Source organism: Candoia aspera, chromosome 1 (assembly GCF_035149785.1).
Source record: "Candoia aspera isolate rCanAsp1 chromosome 1, rCanAsp1.hap2, whole genome shotgun sequence".
Classification (NCBI taxonomy): Eukaryota; Metazoa; Chordata; class Lepidosauria; order Squamata; family Boidae; genus Candoia; species Candoia aspera.
In genome coordinates, this window is record NC_086153.1 from 209,402,320 (window position 1) to 209,422,581 (window position 20,262).

The 20,262-nt window shown below is 38.2% G+C and overlaps 1 protein-coding gene across 1 annotated transcript in view; it reads left to right on the forward strand.

Moving 5' to 3' along the window:
• Nucleotides 1-20,262, forward strand: part of LRP1B (LDL receptor related protein 1B) — a 707,094-nt gene that overhangs the window by 397,447 nt on the left and 289,385 nt on the right. Inside the window, exons 16-18 of the mRNA XM_063307533.1 lie at nucleotides 1,009-1,131; nucleotides 3,206-3,346; nucleotides 16,283-16,408. Of these exons, the coding sequence (XP_063163603.1) occupies nucleotides 1,009-1,131; nucleotides 3,206-3,346; nucleotides 16,283-16,408 (390 nt within the window). The remainder of the gene's footprint in view (nucleotides 1-1,008; nucleotides 1,132-3,205; nucleotides 3,347-16,282; nucleotides 16,409-20,262) is intronic.

Below are 20,262 nucleotides of genomic sequence, written 5' to 3' on the forward strand. Positions count from 1 at the left end.
AAAACAATGAGAAAGGCTTTCAGTTAGGCTTGCTAGTCTGTTAAACTAACACTAGGCATGCTTCTGGTTTCCCTGGTATTCTTGAAATGTTCTTCCTCAGGGGAACAAAAAAGAAAAACATTATTGGATTTGGCCTGAATGGTGTGACTTAGATGTATAAAAGACTTTTCAGGTATTAAAACTCTCAGTGTTCCTCACAATTCCTTAGAAGTTCTGAGAACAGAACAGAAACCTCAATCTTTATCTCCAAAAATAGATTCAGGTAGAATTTGGTGAAAACAGTAGCAACATACATAAATAAAACGTCATAGATGATCATGGCATTTCTGGGTTTGTTTCTTTATTATAATTCTCAGCAAAGGCAGGCAACAATACATTGCATTTTCTGTGTTTCCCTACATATTCAAAAAGTCAATTCTTCCCCATCCATTCTTCAAATATTCTATCATACTTAAAGTGATAAAGAAACTGAATCAAGAATGTAAATGAATCAGCGATGTATCCCAGTTTGCTTGACACATTTATTTATATATTTATGCATGCTGTATGATGGTTTACTTTCACTGATTCCTCTTAGGAAAAGTCTTTGAACCTGAGAGGAGTGGATGTATTGACAGGCTGAGGATCTGATCTTCTTGCCTGCTCATCCTGTTAGTGAATCCACTGAAATCTGTGTAAAGGATAAACCCACCCTCTGGACCTGTCCTGTTGGTCTTAATAACAAAGTTTAGTTAGATTTGTCTGCTTAAAAAAACAATACATTTGAACAAAATGTGACATGTCTCTTTGATCATGGAGGAAGAGGAAGGCTGGGATGCAAATTAAATAAATAGGTTTCATTCATAGTGTGTTTCACTGTGGATTTCAAGAGTAAAAGATAAGACTGTAGGAAAGTGCATTGATCCAAGCGGTATGTCTCTAGAGAAAGGCAATTTTCTCATGTTTTTGTATGCTCCTTTTCAATGTATTTTTTTTTCTTAAGGTTGCTTTTTCTTTTTTTAATTCCAGGTGACAATGCATGCCGGATTAATAATGGAGGCTGCAGTACCCTGTGTTTAGCGGTACCTGGAGGCAGAATGTGCGCTTGCGCTGATAATCAACATTTGGAGGAAAACAGTACAACCTGCATGCGTATGATCTTCATGAGAAAATTTTGTGTTTCTCCTCTAGGAAAGATAGTCAAAGTAATAAATGTCTAAAAAAGACAGGATTCACAAACATCAAGCAGATAAAAAGTAGAGCATTTTGTATTAAGCACAGGGTTCATTCTCTCAGTAATTTATATGGCTTATAGGAAATCCTTCTGAGAAATTTAATAGAAATTCAGAGAGACAATTGCTTCATTACTTACAGATGAGAAACTCACATGCGTATCAAGCAGAAACCATTAAAAAGACATTTTAAAAAATAATAGTGGAAGGCTCAGAAAGCTTTCTTGGTCTGCTTATATCATTACCCCTAATCTTTCTCCTTACCCCAGCCTTCTTCCACTCTTTGAAATGAAGATTAAATTACACCATTGGTTCAAAAGTTAGATAATTTGACCTTAAAAAAAAAAGTGAAAAGCAGCATTGTTTTCATTTTGTTCTCTTTTTATCCCCCTTTTCTTTTCTTTTCTTTTCTTTTCTTTCCTTTCCTTTCCTTTCTTTTCTTTTCTTCTTCCTCATCAAGGAATAAAGTTGCCAGTTTGTCCTCCAGCAACTGGATTTACTTAAACAAGATTAATTGTAAAGGCACCAGGCTAGAAACTGGAAGACAGTGGGTTCTAGTCCCACCTCAAGCTCAAAGTCACTTTGGGCCAGTCACTCTCCTTCAGCCCTAAGAAGAAAGCAATGGCAAACCAGTTCCAAAAATGTTGCCAGGAAAACTACAGGGACTTGTCCAGGCAATTGCCTAGAGTGAAAAATGACTTGAAGGGACCCCTTCCCTTCCCTTCCCTTCCCTTCTCTTCCCTTCCCTTTTTTATTTTTTTATTTTACATTAACAGTACGGCCTTATTGAGATTGTTTCTCTCTTGCTTTTAAGTATGTTATGAATGAAAGAAGACAAAAATGTCTTAATGAATGTTGACACATACTTAATTATTTCACTTTGATTCTTGCCAACCTCCTCTCTGTGCAGTAGGTTTCTCAGCCATCATTAGCTGGACTCAGTGAGATCCAAAAATAGTTTTTAGATCTAATTTTTAAATGTTTCCAAAGGATTTTCTTCCTACATATTTTCAGATACATAGTCCAGGGTTTTGTTTTGTTTTGTTTTTTTCCCTTCATTTTGGATCAATATTCCCAATATTTTAAAGGTTCCATGAAATTTGTGCAGCAGTTTCACCAAAAAAGGAACTTCCAATTTACATTTATGTTTATGTATTCATACTTAAATATGTAAAATAAATAATAAACATACCTATACCTTTAGCCTTTTGGGTTTTGTGTTCAGCTGATCAAAACAGCTGAGCACAAATGGACCTAGCTGTCTCATCCAATCCTAACAAATTATTATTATTTTTATTTTCAAAAATCCCTTTAGAAAGCAATGATAAACCATTTCTATATTCTTCCCCCCAAAACTACACTGATGCTTCTGTGTGCTTACCAGAAGAGCTCAACTTGAGAGCATCTTTACTTTTATCATATAGTATGTTTTAGTTATAGGATGAATCAGTAGTATCTACAACCACCAAATTTTGTAATGTACTGTATGTAAATTAACACAAATGGTAACATATTTAAAGGGAAAAAGTATTTTCTATAATACCTTAGTAATGTAAATACAGATTTGTTTGCTAATGTGAAACAACATTTAAAGATGTGTTGCCTCATAAACTATTTTAAAATCAAACTAAAGTGAAGATGAAACAACAGATATATGATTTAGTCAAAATATTTATTTTTAATTTGAAGAATATGTTGGTAACGATAAAACATCTTGTTCTTCAGTACACAGGTAATTATAGTACTAATATTTCCCAGTGCTTTTCTTGGCTGTGCTCCTATATCTGAATGAGAGACAGTGCTTTCAGGCTGCTAAGTTCATTGAATTGATTGACTGATTGATCAACCCAATGTTCAGCTACAGGGAACACCAAATAGAATTATTTTGAATATGTAATATTTACTAAGAGTGGATTTTTTAAAAATCATTGCAAAAAAAAAAAGTATGCTTCCATTGACAATAATGTGTTTGATTTCTATCTTTGTCCCATTAGTTAATTCTGAAGAAGTGTTACCCAAGCTGTGCAAAGTGGGTGAATTTCAGTGTAGGAATAAGCTCTGCATCCAAGATCACTGGCGATGTGATGGTGACGATGATTGCCTGGATGGCTCTGATGAGAATTCAGAGATTTGCTGTATGTATTTGTGAATAATATTGTCCATAGTTTCTAGTTGTTTAACTGTTGTTATGAGAGCTTAAATATAGTGTATTCAAAAAAAAATGTAAGTATCTAAAGGGAATGAAAAAATAAAAAAATAAAATAAACCCAGAAATAAATCATGTAATTCTTGGGCTACATAGGCATGCATTAGCTTTATGCTATATTGGAAGGGCACTGCTTCAGAATACTGATCATGCTAATGATTTAAAAATCTAATGTTTGCTTTGATCTAATGCCCTCTGCCCTTGTATTGCTGCTGGGCCAGGATGCAAACTCTGCTTTCAAATGAGGATAATCAAGTTAAATACTTTGCAGACAGAATTGTGGGCAGAAGATTGCTAAATATTTCAATGCTTCTTTGTAATATTTTTTAAGGACTCCAAAAAACAGAAACAGGTTTGGAACAGGATCAGTTTTTTCCAGCTTTATAACATTGTAAAAGTAAGCCTAACAAAATCACAACACAACACAAGCAATAGTGTAGTGTTTTTCAGATTTTCAGAAATGACAACTACTTACGTAACACAGCAACAGTGTGCAGAATCTTTGTTTCCATGAAACCTTAAACTTTTCCCACCTTTTTTTTTATTTATAATGACAAGAGATAGTGCAGTTCCATGCAGTTCCATGGTACAGTTCCATGTTGTTAAGTGTAAGACCTATAATGTCAATCTTTTCCAGCAGATCCACACAATATAGTATCTCCCAGATCACAGATATTAAATATAATATCCCAGATTAAAATATACACAATCTCTCTAAATGTATGGGATTGTGCCAATGAGAAACTATAATTGTGCCTTTCAGAATGTGCATGCTTACATATGAGTGTTTGCACTGTCTTAATTTTGCAAATCAAACAGGCAAAGTGATGCTGTGTTCTCCTCCTACCTCTTAGCTCTCCTGAGGCTCTTCCTGTTTTGTCTCAAGAGTCTGCTGCTCCTTTAAGGCAAGAGTGGTCTCTAATTTCTCCCATGTATCATGGAACACTATGAGAAAAGCCCATCCTGTTCCAATTAACACTTTCAGAACCCCCTTTTTTCTACCCCATGAAAGAAAACCTGCAAACACTTTTAACACTCAAGTATGCAACTCCTTCCTCAACCCCTTCAACCTTCCATTTGAATCTTGTTTGTGATGCCTGTTTTGTCACAGTACATTTTCGGCAGTATGGTTGTAGATTTGAAGGCAGTGAACGCCAAGTGATTTACTGAGCAAAGCAAAAGAATTACAATTTTTAATATAGGCAGAAAACATTCACAGGCAGTGCAGTAAAACCAGAAATGGCAACAATAGAGGGATATGTCTAGACAATAGAATCTGTTCTTTCAGCTGTTGGGAGTACTCTCGTCATCAGTGGCAACAGTGAACACTCCCCAGATGATCCCAGCTAGTGTGTAGAACCCTTCCTGGGGATCAGGTATAAACTGAAGTTCCTCCTCAGACAGGTTCTCAATACTTTTATAGCATTTACCTATGATTGAGCATGCTTATTGTTTATACTTCTGGCCAATCAGTTCTCAAATGTTTACATGAGACAGTACCAATTCATACATCAAACCTTCCCTGCACAGGTACCTGGCCTTAGAAACCGATAACACTTTTGAGCTAGGCTATATCAGAAAACAGCTAACTATGAGAAACATATGTGGGAGGTAAAGAAGGAAAAGGGAAAGCTCAGAACTTTGCTATAGAAGCTCAAGGTCTGACCAAGTTATGTTATGTAAAAGAATACAGAAGAAAAGCCATTTTATACAGGAAAGCACAGAGTTAGATAGGGTATACCATCTATTGCTCTGTATTTATTAATCCAATTTATATGGCTGCCCTTCTATCGAACAAATTCTGGGTGGCAAACGAGATAAAAATAAAGGATTCCATTAAATCAAAAACTAAGCAAAAGCAAAAGCAAAACAAATAAAACTGTATTGAGGCTCAGTAAAATCATAAAACCCACTGATCACATAACCCATGGCAGAACTCCCATGCTAACATCTCAATCCTAAAGCGTGGGGGAAGAGCGAAGTCTTCATGGCCTTACAAAATGCGAATAGAGTAGGGGCTGTCCTCTTTGCCATTACAATAGTCTTCCACAATAGCCCAACAAATATTAAAGTAATGTGGATGAAACTCATTTATGTGTCTTCTTAATTTTGCAATATTGTTTATTTAATGCTTAGAACACAAACTCAATATGTATTATAAATATCATTTTATTTGTTGGATCTGCCAGATAATGTTCCCAAAGAAAATATCATAAATGTTAACATTTTATTTGTATAGTGTATCATTACTGGAGAGTGAATATGATATTTAAACATAGTTTAATCACTTTTTATTATGGTAGGTAGGTAGGTAGATATACCTATATGTATATGTTCACATGTTGGTCAAAGGCTGTAATACAGATTTACCTATCTTTTTATTATTAAAATTACCTATTAAGCTCTAGAGGTATTAACACTGAAACAGAATAGTTTTGAAGTTTGATCTTTTTGAAACTTGATAGGCATAATTTCCTTAAAACTTATTCTAAGGCTCTTCTGTATATAGTTTTTAAGCTCTCTTTTTGTTACTTACCAGATATGCAGAAAAAAAAAAATGGGATTCTTTTTCCCCAGAAAGTCCATTAGAATGAATAGAGAAAAATAGTTGCATTAATTGAATTGTGTAATACATGCTTTGTGTGTTTGCATACATAATATATAAATATTTAATAATATGTATTTATTATTTTCTTACTAAAGATACAAGGCAGTCTACAAAAAATTCAAAAAGAATAATAAAACTGAAAGAACAGGAAGTATTAATTAAGAATATCTTAAAACTTTTGAACATTCTGAATCAATGTGACCTAATGTAGTCCATCTATCTGTGAATTCTAAAACAATGTTTTAATTCCTGAAATGATCCTTCTGGTAATTTTCACATTAGATTATAAGCATGGTCCAGAGGCAAGATGGGGAGTTTTTGGCCCAGTCCAGCCTGCATAGATCTATAAAGTTCCTACAGAGGTCACACTCCATCAGCTAAGAACACTGCACTTCTTCCTTTTCCCAGGTTGTAGCCCCATCTCCACATGTTCTCTACTTCCTATCCCATGGAAAAGGGAAAAAACATTTATCTGTAGTTGGAGATAAAAACTATTCCCCATACTACAAGGTTGTAAAATCACCTCCATTGTTGCCAAACAGAGCAAAAACAGAGTAATCCATTAAACGTTATGGAGAGTTAATGTCTAGGAAAGCCAGCTTAGTTTTTTTTTTTTTTAAATTACTTAAAACATCTTTAAGACTTGGCATACCACATAAGGGTTATTTCCACAGAACAAGTGTCATTGAAAAAAAGGCATATTTCCATGTCAATACCATGTATCATTTCATAAACTGCTGCATAGATTATCTTTCTTGAAGAAAGTAATTAGGTAATTAGGTAATTCAGTTCTGAGTTTAGGAATTTGTTTTTTTTAATCAAATCTATAACTTGCAATCTAAACAGACTCTCAGTGGCCTACAACAAGGAATGAAACACAGAATATATAATAATACAGAGACAAAAAAACAATTTGTACACTAATATCTCTATCTTGAATCAGATTAGTAATAGATTGGCAGCCAGTGTAGATACATGCACATTATAGCATCCAGTCAATAGCTTGCATTCTCTAGATCAATTCCTGTAAGATCCAGATAGGGTGTGTTACAATAATCCAGTCTTGAAATTACCAATGTGTGAGTGGCCATGGGCAAGTTATTCTGATCAAAGAATAGGCATGGATGACTTACAGTTTGAGCAAATTAGGCGAATTATGTCTTTCCTTGAGCAGGCAGTTCCCCTAGTATTCAAACTCTGGAAGCATTCCCTCTTATAGACTTTCATCCACCCTTGTATATAAGCAATTTAGTTCACACATGGCCTCTTATGATTCAGGAGTTATAGTGTCCTGTTCGGACTATGAGATGGCCAGGCAGGTTTTAGAAGGAATTCTTTATTTACAGTTAACTATTTACATCAGATAAGAGTCTATTAATTAAGCAATAAAGTTCAATCGTGTCCACCCAGGCAGTGGAGGAAAATGAGGCAAGGCTGCAAGTTCAGGAGTACAGGAAGTTCATAGCAACACAGCAAGGCCAAACTTGGCTAGCCCTCACAATGAAGCAGCAAGACCTGGTGTAGCTAGAGCATGTGGCAAGAATGGAGCATGAGGTTCACCTGAAGGATGAGGCAAGAAGGCAAGGCAAGCTATGGCTACAGTGGCAAGGCAGGACTTGGCTGGAATGGCAAGGCAAGGCTTGGCTCTGGAGACAAGGCAGGACTCGGCTGGAGTGGCAAGACAAGGCTTGGATCTAGAGGCAAGGCAGGACATGGCTGGAGGAGAGTGCAAAGGAGGTAATTCTGCGGTGGTGGAAAGAGCTGGCACTGGTTCCACATCAGCTACAGGCAAGGCTCCCGGTTCCGGCAAGGACTCTTCTGAAGAAGTGGTTACCTCAATGGATCGGTTGTCTCTGGTGATTTGTTCCTTGTGCTGGTGCCTTTTTATCTGATTCTTTCCACGCCATTTCTCCTCTGGAGCCAATCGGGCTGCCTTTTGCTTGGCTTGCTTCTCAGTTCTCCTTTCATGAGCAACTGATCTGAGGATTCAAACCTACCTCCGGTTTCTGCCCAATCAGCTGCTCAGGATTTTCCTGCTTTGCTGAGTCACTCCTGGTTTCGATTTCCCCAATTCTTTCCAGATAGAATTTGTTTTCCCCTTCTGGCTCAGCATAAGTTTTGATTTCCCCTTGTACAGAGTCAGAGTCAGGCTCAACCCTTACACTATCCCCCTCTGCAGGACCCCCCTCCCCCGAAGATTTTGGTCCTGGTTTTAAAGGGTACTGCAAGTGGAACTGCCAGACTTTGATTGGGGCATGAACATCTGAGGTCTCTTCCCAGGAATTCTCTTCAGGCCCGTTGTGCTTCCATGCAATGAGATACTGAAGTTTGCTGTGTCTTTTGCATTACTCTAAAATTCTGGCAACTTCATATTCTGGTTGCCCGTTAATGAGAATGGGAGGTAGAGTAGGTCTTGAGGATCGTAGCGGGTTGGGAGGCGCAGATGGAACTAACAAGGATCGATGAAATACTGGGTGGATTTTCATGTGGTTCAGTAGGGCGAGGTGGAATGCCATGGGATTAATAATGTCCTTGATTGGAAATGGCCCCATGAACTTGTGGTCTAACTTCTGGGAAGGACATGATGAAGGCAAGTATTTGGTAGACAACCAAACATAATCGCCCACCAATAATTGGGTGTCCTCCTTCCGAGGGTGATCAGCAAAATGTTTGTAATCATCCTTGGCACGATCTAGCTGTTTTTGAAGTACATGATGATAGGTTTGGAGTTCTTCTAAAAAGTGATCTGAAGCAGGGACCATAGAAGACGGTGGTTCAAGGGGAAACAGGCATGGCCATAAAAGGTGTTGTCTTAGTAGACATGTGTTGAGAATTGTTGTATGCAAATGCTGCCAAAGCCAATAACTCAAGCCCAATTGTCTTGGTGATGATTCACATAGTATCTTAAATACTGCTCTAAAATAGCATCCGCATGTTCGGTTTCCCCATCTGATTGTGTATGATGAGGTGATGAGAGGTTTCCTTGGATCCTTAAGTTTCTGAGAAGTGCCTTCCAAAATTTTGCAGTGAATTGTGTACCACGATCAGAAATCACTTGCTTGGCTAAGCTGTGGAGGCAGAAAATGTTTTGAATATGTAATTGTTCCATCTCTTAAGCAGTAGGGAGTCCCGGGCAAGTGATGAAGTGTGTCCTCTTGGTCATAGTGTCTACTACTACTAAATTAGCCATGGCACCATTAGACTTAGGGAGTTTAGTGATAAAATCCATGGACACCGACTCCTATGGTTGCTCTAGCATAGGTAGTGGCAGAAGGAGACCTGCAGACTTGCCCATCTGATGCTTAGCCCAACAACACTTAGGACATGAGATTATATATTGCTTGACGTCACTCAGCATGCGAGGCCATCAAAATTCTCGTGATAATAAGTTGAGGGACTAGAAAAACCCAAAATGACCTGCAGCTGGATTGTCATGACACCATCTTAATATCTTTTCCCTAAGTTCCCCACGGGGTACATAGTAGCAACCTCAGAAACATAGTAGCCCATGAGCTCAACTCTACAATGTGGCGTGCTTGACTGGGAGTTGCTCTAGCTCCTTCTTCTGTTTCCACATGAATGGGTCTTTTTGCTGATGTTCCTGAAGTTGCTGCATGAGGTCTCCACTGAACTTCGTTGCTGCAAATTTCTCCACCGGAATCAATGAATGAGGACATAACAGCAGTGCCACCCTTTCATACTCTGATTTTCTAGAGAGTGTCTGCTCGTTGGTTGTGGCCACAAGGAATGTATGTGACTCAGAAGTTAAAGTGTGAGAAGAAAATCGACCAGCGAATCTGTCTTTGGTTGAGATTGTGCACTGTTTTGAGATGTTCTAGGTTGTGATGGTCCATTCTCACCTCTACTGCATGCTGGGCTCCCTCCAAATGATTCCGCCAGATTTCGAATGCTACTTTGATTGCCAGTAGCTCTTTATCCCAAACGGTATAAGCACCCTCAGCCTGTGACAATTTTCTGGAATAGTATGAACATGGACAAGTGTCCTGGTTTGAGGGTCCTTTTGCAACAGAATTGCCATGATTGCCACATCTGATGCATTGGTTTCCACAATGAAAAGCCAACTAGGATCCGGGTGTCTAAGAATGGGTTCAGCCATGAATGCACCCTTTAATCATTGAAATGCTTGTTCCTCAACCTCCCCCCAATAGAATCTGGATCTTTTCTTGAGCAGGTCAGAGAGTGGAGAGGTGAGCTTGGCAAACTGTAGAATAAAGTCTCTATAATAATTAGCAAAGCCCAATAGTCTCTGTATGTCTTTAGCTCTGCGAGGAGATTGCCAGGATTGAAGGGCTTCTACTTTATCCAGTTCCATTGCAAGGCCTGTATGAGATATCCAGTGTCCAAGAAAATCTATAGTAGTCTGGGCAAATTGGCATTTTTCCAATTTTGCATATAAGTGATTTGCTCAGAGGCGTTGTAGCACTGTGTGTACATTTGATAATTTTCAGATAGTGATGAAGAGAATATCAAAATGTTGTCTAGATATATGATCAGATTTTTGATCTAACAGGTCCTTAAACACATCATGCATGAAATGCATGAATACTCCAGGGGTGCTAGATAGTCTGAATGGCATGACTGTATATTCATAATGTCCATATTGGGTGTGAAACACAGTTTTCCATTCGTACCCTGTTTTGATGCAGATCAGGTTATAGGCCTCCCACAGGTCTAGCTCGGTAAATATTTGGGCCCCTCGAATTGGCTCCAAGAGTTCAGATATTAAAGGTAGGCGATAGCAATTTTTGATTATTATCTTGTTTAAGCATTGATAATCACAACAGAGATGCAATTCCCCTGATTTTTTTTTTTTTTTTTTTTTTTGACAAAGGGCACAGGAGCAACTAAGGGGGACATAGAAGGTCAGATGAAACCTCTTTTTAGATTTACATCTAGAAAGTCATGAAGGGCTATATGCTCTGGCTCTGAAAGGGAGTAAATTCTCCCAACTGGAATCTTGGCACTGGGAATGAGGTCTATGGCACAGTCATATGGTCAATGAGGTGGTACCTGGTCTGCTTCTTTCTCATCAAAGACATCTATGAAATCTTGCAGCTTGGGAGGAATCAAAGATTGGTGGGTATTGAGTTGATTTGCCACTAGAAACTTGACAAGATGGTTTGTGCATTGCTGACCAGGAAAGGTTACTTCGGTATTAGTCCAATCAATATGGGGTTTGTGGGTTCTCAGCCACTGCATCCCCAAAACAATAGGGAATTGGGGTGTAGCAGGCAAAAGGAATTCAATCTCCGCAGAATGTCCTCCGATTCTCATGGTTACTCTTGGAGTTGCATGCGAGACTGGACCAGAATGTAACAGTCAACAATCTATGGTTTCCACCAACAACGGGGGGTGGACTGACTTTTGAGGTATCCTCCATTGCCTGGCAAATTCAATGTCAATAAATTTCATTGTGGCTCCCAAATTAATCATGGCTTGAGTCTGGAAAACTGGGTTTTGAGGTAGTTGTAAAGTGACTTCCACGACTAAATGTCTGGAAGAAGAGAGACAGAACAGCTGGTTTTGGCCTGCGGCCAATCTAGCCCAACCTAACTGCCCTCTTACATCAGGCAGGGTCTATTCCCCTACTGTGAACCATTTTTTTGCTTGACAGGACAGTTCATAGCTACGTGTCCTGGACCACCACAGTACAGGCACAAGCTTTCTCATCAACTGTGATCCTTTTCGGGGGCCATTAGTCTTGGTCTAGCTACTCCTAGTAGCATAGGTTCCTTGGTGATAGTGGAATGCCCATGGTGAAGTACCGGAACGGTACCAGTCTCAACATGTTGGTAAGCTCTGCATTGCTGCAAGTGTCCATCAATTTTTAAGCATAAGTGCATTAATGCCTGCAAGGTGGACAGACAGTCCATGTGGGCAAGCTCATCCAGGATCTCCACCAGTAATCCTCATTGGAACTGAACCAATAATGCATCTTCATTCCAAAGAAGGTCCTGAGCAATTATGCAGAAATCACTAATGTATTCTACTACGGTTCTTCATCCTTGCTTTAATTCTTGTGATTGCCTACTGGCAGCTTGTATTTTCATGGGGACTTCAAGCATCAATCTCAGCTGTTGACAAAACCCACCAAAATTCTCCAACAAGGGGCTTTGCTGCATGATCATTGGCGAGGCTCATCATGCTGCAGATCCCAAAAGGAAGCTTATGACAAAGCCAACCTTATGGCGATCGGAGGGGAAGTCCTCAGAATGGAGGATCAAGTACAATTGGCATTGCACAATGAAAGTTGGAAAATTCTTCGAGGTTCCATCAAATTTCTCAGGAGTTGCTACTAGGCATTTATGGCGAGGTGTGGCAGCCGCTGCAGCAGCAGGTTGCTGGTTCTGAAGCTGGGTTACTTGGGAAGTTAGCAAGGCAACTTGTTGCACCAACTGTGCATTGTCCATCATTAATTGCTCCATCTGGCTGGAGACAATCTGTCCTTTTCAGACTATGAGACGACCAGGCAGGTTTTAGAAGGAATTCTTTATTTACTGTTAACTATTTACATCAGATGAGTCTATTAATTAAGCAATAAAGTTCAATCAAGTCTACCCAGGCAGTGGAGGAGAATGAGGATAAATTTTGTTTTCCCCTTCTGGCTCAGCATAAGTGTCCTGTTCAGGCTGCGAGAGGGCCAGGCAGGATTACTTAAAACTATTTTAGTTCAATCAACTATTTACAATAATAAAGTCCTCAATAAGTAGCAACACAATTGATCAGGTCCACCCAGGCAGAGGAGGAAAACTAGGCAAGACTGCAGGATAGGGATCTGATGAAGACTGAGGCAACACAACTAGGCAGAACTCTGCTAGACGCCTCAATGAAGCAGCAAGACCCAGGGAGGCAAAGGCACATGGCAAGAAGGAGACTGGAGATGCTGGGCCCTATTTTGGCACAGAAGCTGGGCAAAGCTTGACTGGATCTGCAAGGCAGGACTTGGTTCTGGAGGTGATAAGGGACTCAACTGAAGCAGCAAGGCAAAAGGTGCAATGGAGTGATACTAGGCTGGACTGGAGAACGAGGCAAGGCTTGGATTGGAAAACAAGGCAGGACTTGGTTCTGGAGGTGATAAGGGACTCAACTGAAGCAGCAAGGCAAAAGGTGCAACGGAGTGATACTAGGCTCAACTGGAGAAGTGAGGCAAGGCTTGGATTGGAAAACAAGGCAGGACTTGACTAGAATGGAAGAATGAAGTGAGGAACTGGACTTGGAGCTAGACTGGACTGGAATGGCAAGACTGGACTTGGAAGCAGAGGCAAGACTGGACATGAATGAGGTGGCAAGACTAGACTGGAAACTGGAAGCAAGGCTGGGCTGGACTGGAGTTGCAAGACAAGACCTGGAGCTGGAACTCTGGCTGGACTTGACTGGATCTGCACAATGAGGCTTGATGCTGAAGGCAGGATCACACTTGGGTGAGGCAACGAGGTGAGGCTGGCAGCTGAAAGCTAAACTGAGATTTGATGGACTGGTGAGGCTGGACTCAATTGGAGTGACTTGCAAAGGAGGCAGTCCCACAATGTTAGACGAAACTGGCTGTGATTCTACAATGGCTACAGACAAGGCTTCAGTAAGGGCTCATCTGCTGAAACGAGCTCAAAGGATCAGTTGTCTCTGGCAGCTTGCTCAACATATGCTTGCCTTTTAACATGTTCCTTTCCGTGCCTTTTCTCTTCTGCAGCCATTTTGTCCAAATAGTGCTTGTGCTTTTTCCCACTCTGCTGAGTCATTTTGGGTATCTGTTTCCCAGATTCCTACCAGACTTCGTTTTCTTCAGACTATTCAGGATAAGTCTCATTTTCGAAGTCTGACTCAGACTCAAACCTCACAATAAGTTTTGATTTCCCCTTCTTCAGAGTCAGACTCAACCCTTACAAATAGAAACATACAATTAGATCATTAGCTTATTTGTAATAGCTCACTCTATGTTCAATAGCATTAAAGATTGTACTTTGGGGTACCCCAAGATTTCTAGGGGCACAGTATCCTAATATTTTCCCCTGGAACCTTTCAATAGATAGAAGTTGAATTACTGTATAGCGGTATTCCAGGAGAATAGCATGGTCAATAGGATCAAAACCCACTTTTGATCTTTGAATAATTGATTAGCTAATAAAACTTATTTGCATAAAAGTATATATCTTTCTCCATGCATGTAATGAAGCCTTTTGAATTATTTTGAATTATAATAATTATGATAATTCTTATGATAATTATATAATTATTCAAAATAAAGTGAACAGGTGGCTTCATTACTGATACAGAACATTATTTAATCACTTAATAATTCTGTTTATTTCAAGAAGATTTTAAACACATGTGGTAGAAAATAGTCTTTTTTTCCCCATAAGGACTTTAAGAAATTTATATAGTGTGGAGGGGGGAGATGGGCACTGATAAAATTTGATAAATAAATAAATTTCAGATGTGGTGCTCATTTTCCAAGCCCTAGCCAAAAATTGTTAGTATACAAAACACGTATCCTCCAAGTGTCTAGAAGCTCAATATTAGAAGAATTTGCTTGAAATAATAATAAATATTATAGTTCATTAGTGTGTGTGTGTGTGTGTGTGTGTGTGTGTGTTTGTGAGTATTAATAATCAGCTTAGTCCTGACACAAAAATTCTTTTTACAGTGTGAAGCACTATAACTACTGTATGTAACCATATTTTTCAGATGTTCCAACATTTCACACATGGAAATAAATACTGTCTTCCATATAACATCCTTATTCATATATATATAACATTACCATCTAAGAACTAGTATTTCTCTCATGCACTGCTGAAGTTTCTCCTCTATTTGCTGTCCATTCTTTACTCTGAAATAACTTGTCTTGGATTCTAAAGTGTTGTGTGTCAAGTTCATTATTATTGTTATCTATCTAATTTTGGAAAAGTATGAATGAATAAAACTCAACATCAATGTGCTCACCCTTCCAATCCACCAATCTTTCCTTACAAAATAAGAGGGAAAGAGATTTATGCAAAGATATGGGAAGTTCTCCCCTCTGCCACCTCTATATCTAAAATGTTGCACTGTATCTAATTCTATGTCTGTAGATTGATTATGAAATATGTACCAATGGAATGGAAGACTGGATTCCCCTGTTGATTGTACTTTCACATAAATCTCTCTACTTGCTTCATTTAAAACATGTGTAGGTGGAAAGGAAGCAAGGAAGTCCTAGGTCTTTTATAGGACTCTGAATGTAGCCCACTATCCCCACCTTAAGGGCAAGGGCAATGTACATATTTACTTTATTATAATAATGATAATGGTTATGATTGCCTATATTGTATAATAATAATAATAATAATAATAATAATAATAATAATCTTTCATTAGAGAATAAGGCTTGAGTTTTGGCTTTGTCCCTGGTGATGTTATCTAACCCATGTTAAACAGCATCAGGCTTTGGGCCTGATTCTTTTCTACATTCTGGTTTATGCTTAACACACAGAAATTCTGCAGGTCAACAAGTTCATATAGTGACAACGCTCCTTTAAAATGTGCATATTACTTTGCCTGAAGCAATGTTGCCGTAATAAATTAAGTCCATTATTTCTACAAATGTTAGTCTGGTTAATGGTTACAATGGCTACAGAATCTAAGTTGTGAGTTTTATTGGTTACTTTTATGAAGAAAGGTTTTTTTAATGTATGTATATGTATGTATGTGTGTATGTTTATGTGTGTGTATGTATATACTGTATGTGTGTATACTGTATATGTGTATATGTATTTATGTGTATGTATGTATGTATGTGTGTATGTATGTGTGTGTGTGTATTACAACTATATACAAATTAGGGAAAGCTTTTGATTGAAAGAAAGTAAAGCATTTAAATCAGAAATGAAAGCATTAATGAAAGGTTAGATTAGCATGACCAGAGGAAGAGACAAAAATTATAAATCATTCATAGAGGATCAATATGGGCACCATCCAACACAAGGTTAAGTGTAATTAAGCCCTTTGTGGACTTAAACATTTGTATTTTAACTCCATATTAACTTAAAGCCCATGTCCTTTATTTTATTTGCTATCTGTCTCTATATAGAAAGTTTTTTTTTTCCTGGTTTCATAGCTTGATCTAAGATTAAGAAAAAACATGAAAATGCTAAACAGTTATCATGTCTTTTTTCAGTGGATGCAATTTATTACAAGACATATTTACAGTGGAATGTAATGGTTGTTACTGGTTATAAAATGTAATATTTTGTCTTCTAGTTAATCATAGTTGTCCTGACAATCAATTTAAGTGTCATAATAACCGTTGCATCCCTAAGAGATGGCTTTGTGATGGAGCAAATGACTGTGGTAACAATGAAGATGAATCAAATGAAACTTGTGCAGGTAAAAGAAAACCAGAAAACAGATAAAACACACAAGCATTTCTCTGTGTGGTGATTATGTCTGATCTTAAACCTGTGTTCAGTATATTTAGATCTAAATTTTGGTCTGAATTAAACCAAGCCATTTCTGGTTATCATCAATTTTAAATGAACTGTGCTTGTTTCTAATGTAGGTTTTATTTTACTTAATCTTGTTAACTGGTTCTACTTTATTAAGTAATTTGGCCCTCAGTCTGTCCATATGTACTGACTTCACTATCATTATTAGTCTAGTAGAAGCATATGTCTCTCTCCCCTCCTCACTCCCTTCTGGAGTTTGACATTTAGCAAGATATGTTGAGAGATACCACCTACACATCAAGCCATAGATTAATTGCCACATAAACTTTTGGTAAGGAAAAGACCTAATAATTCTTAGTCTTATTTTCTGTGTATCACACATTTCAGTCTTGGCAGCTGTGCAGAACAACTTGCACAGGAGAGAGGTTTTCAGGCTAGAGATGGTAGTTATGGAAACATTCAATAACTGCTTGACATCATGGGAAGGATGGGAAGAAAAAGCTATGGATTTAAACAAATGTAATTTTAAGAGAAAACCAGTTTGATGTAGTGGTTAAGGTGTCAGGCTAGAAACTGGGAGACCATGAGTTTTAGTCCGGCCTTAGACACAAAGCCAGCTGGGTGACCTTGGGCCAGTCACACCCTCTTAGCCCTGGGAAGCAAGCAAAGCCAAACCACTTCTGGAAAACCTTGCCAAGGAGACTGAAAGGACTAGTCCAGGCAGTTGCCAGGAGACAATACTGACTCAAAGGCACACAAACAGACAAAAAAGAAGGAAAATGCAGTGGGGAACTGACTTTCATTTGGCTTCACTCTTGTTTGCAATAAAGTTTTTTTATCTAGCTGAGCTGTGACAGTGACACTTCTGCCAAGTCCAACCTAAGAACTAAGTTAAACTGTGCAGTCAGGAAGTTTTACTGAGTCCTGCTCAGAAAAACCTGTCAGTACTTCCTTATGGAACTGAAAGACTCTATGGTCTCTATTCAAATCTTTATTGTATCTGCTTATAGGCAGTTGCTCTCACTATTCCTCTCAATTCCTTTCTTACCACCATACAGCATCTTCATTTTCCTGTTGATGAGAGGATTTTTTAAAAAAAAATAAGGATTCAGGAGCTAACAAAGACCAAATAATCAGGATCTTCCTCTTGCTTTTATTCAAGAAATATGGGAAATCCTAGCATATTTAGTTCTTTCTAATTATCATACAATCATAAAATGTAAAGTTTGGAAGGAATCTTGGAAATTATCTAGTCCAACTCACTACCCCAGTGCTCCACAGATAGCCATCCACCCTCTATTTATACATTTTCAGTGAAGTAGAGTCCATTATCTTCTGAGGCAGATTCTTCCCTTGTTGAATAATTCTTACTATTATAAAATACTTCGTGATTTTCAGCCAAATACTAAATGTGTTGTTTCTTGCCTTGCCTTCTGGAATAACTCTGAACAATTCTGTCCCGGTTCTTCAGATTCTTGAAGGCAATCAACATGTCTCCCTGCAATCTTTTGTTTCTGTAGGCTAAATGAATCTAAAGTTGTTCCTTATATGCTTTTCCTTCTAGGTTCTTTATCATATTGCTTGCTCTCCACTATACAAGCTCTAGTTTATCAATATCCTTTCTAAATTATGATATCCAGAAGAGGATACAATATACTAGGCACTGCTTGAGCCACAGCAGTAGAGAGGAATGTTATGTGTTTTGGTCTTAACAATATACTTCTGTTGATGCAGTCCAAGACTTCATATGCTTTTTTGCAGTTACAAAACTGCAGTGGACTTTTTTGCAGTCCACTGTTGTCTCATTTTTCCAGTTTGATATTTAATGCTGTCCTGTAAGGCAGCCTTTTTCAATTGGGGTTCTCTAGAACCATAGGATTCTACAAGAGGTTGCTAGAGGCTCCATAAGAGATTATTATAATAATAATAATTAAACAAAAAACTATGGGCACCACACAATGCTTGTGTTCACAGTGGTAGGAATTTTTATTCACTGTGACTCAGCTACCAGCCTGCCACTTTGCTGTTGTTGTAAATGTTGTAAAATGTGGAAGTGAATTGTATTGTGAAGTTTTAATATTTTTTACAATGTTTATGGATGGGGTTCTCTGAGACCTGAAAATTATTTCAAGGGTCCCTCCAGAGTAAAAAGGTTGAGAAAGGCTGCTCTAATATATTTGCTATCCCCCCAATTTTGCATCATCTGAAAATTTGATAATAATATTTTCTAACCCTTAACTGAATTCATTTATGGTTGGATGACTTTGGGCCAGTTAAACTCTTGAAGACTGGGAAATCAAAAATATCTGCCTACCAACTTTCACATAACCTACTCTGGTTATGTTTTGGAGAGCCTTGAAGACCTAGCTCTTTGCCCAGGTCTTTGGCAAGCATGATTGAAGCCCCCACTTGGTAGTGTGGGTTTATTTCCTGTTGTGGCCCAGTTTTTGCCATCTTTTGTTTCTTTTTACTATTGCATTGTTTTATTGCTCTCTTTCTATATATGAACCACCCAGAGTCATCGGAAGTTGGGCAGTGTAAAAATTTAATAAATTAATCAGTATATAATGATCTATAACCTTCAGTGAAGAGGCCTTCAAACTGCAGTGGATTAATTTGAGATAATAATAATAATAATAATAATAATAATAATAATAATAATAGATTACAAAAAGAATAACAAAAAATTACAAAATACTGGGACTTGTGGATCGAAGTTGAATGCTTATGGAAAAAGAAATCTGCTGTTGTACCAATTGTGACTGGAGCCCTTGGAGCAATACCTAAAGGATTCCCTTGTTATTTGGAAACTTTGAATTTATTGGACCCAAACATCCTAATTTTACAAAAAAATACCCTGCTTATAACTTATATCCTCAGGCACTACCTTAATAATTCTTAAGTTCTTGGTTAGGACTTGAATTATTAAGTTTTCACCAGTCTTTGACTGTGAATCTAATTGTAGACTATGATGTTGTTGTTGATGATGATGATGATGATAATACCTTTAATGTAGTATTTCACATTTATTGGGAAACCTATATTGAGCTCATCTCAGATGAGATATACTGTACCTTTCCTTTTTCCTAGTGAAATAAAATGATACCGTGCCCACATTTCATTTTTACCCAAAGTAGTTTCCAAATTTCATGATTCAGAGATTTGAGCTGCTGAGCTTGCTGATCGGAAGGTCAGCGGTTCGAATCCGCATGATGGGGTGAGCTCCCGTTGCTAGTCCCAGCTCCTGCCAACCTAGCAGTTCGAAAACATGCAAATGTGAGTAGATTAATAGGTACCGCTTCAGCGGGCAGGTAACGGCGTTCCATGTAGTCATGCTGGCCACATGACCACGGAAGTGTCTACGGACAAACGCCGGCTCTTCGGCTTTGAAATGGAGATGAGCACCGCCCCCTAGAGTTGGACACAACTGGACTTAATGTCAAGGGAAACCTTTACCTTTACCTACCTTTCCCCCATCTCTTTTATGGATATTAGAATCCACCATATAATGTATAGGTGTATACAGAGTGTTGCCATTCATCATTTTAAGCAGCTACACTGTTTAATTATTGTAGTTTTGCTAACATTTCCTTTATGGAATTCAGGGATGTTGTAATTAGTTCTCTTTTACTACCATATTTTAGCTTCACCACAACCCACTGAAGTTGGTTAGGTTCAGAAACTGGCCAAGCAAATATCTGGACCAAATTCTCCCCAATCTTAGTCCATAATCAGTAAAAAAACATTCTATTTATAATGGATATCATTACACTGTAGAACAACAACAACTACAAC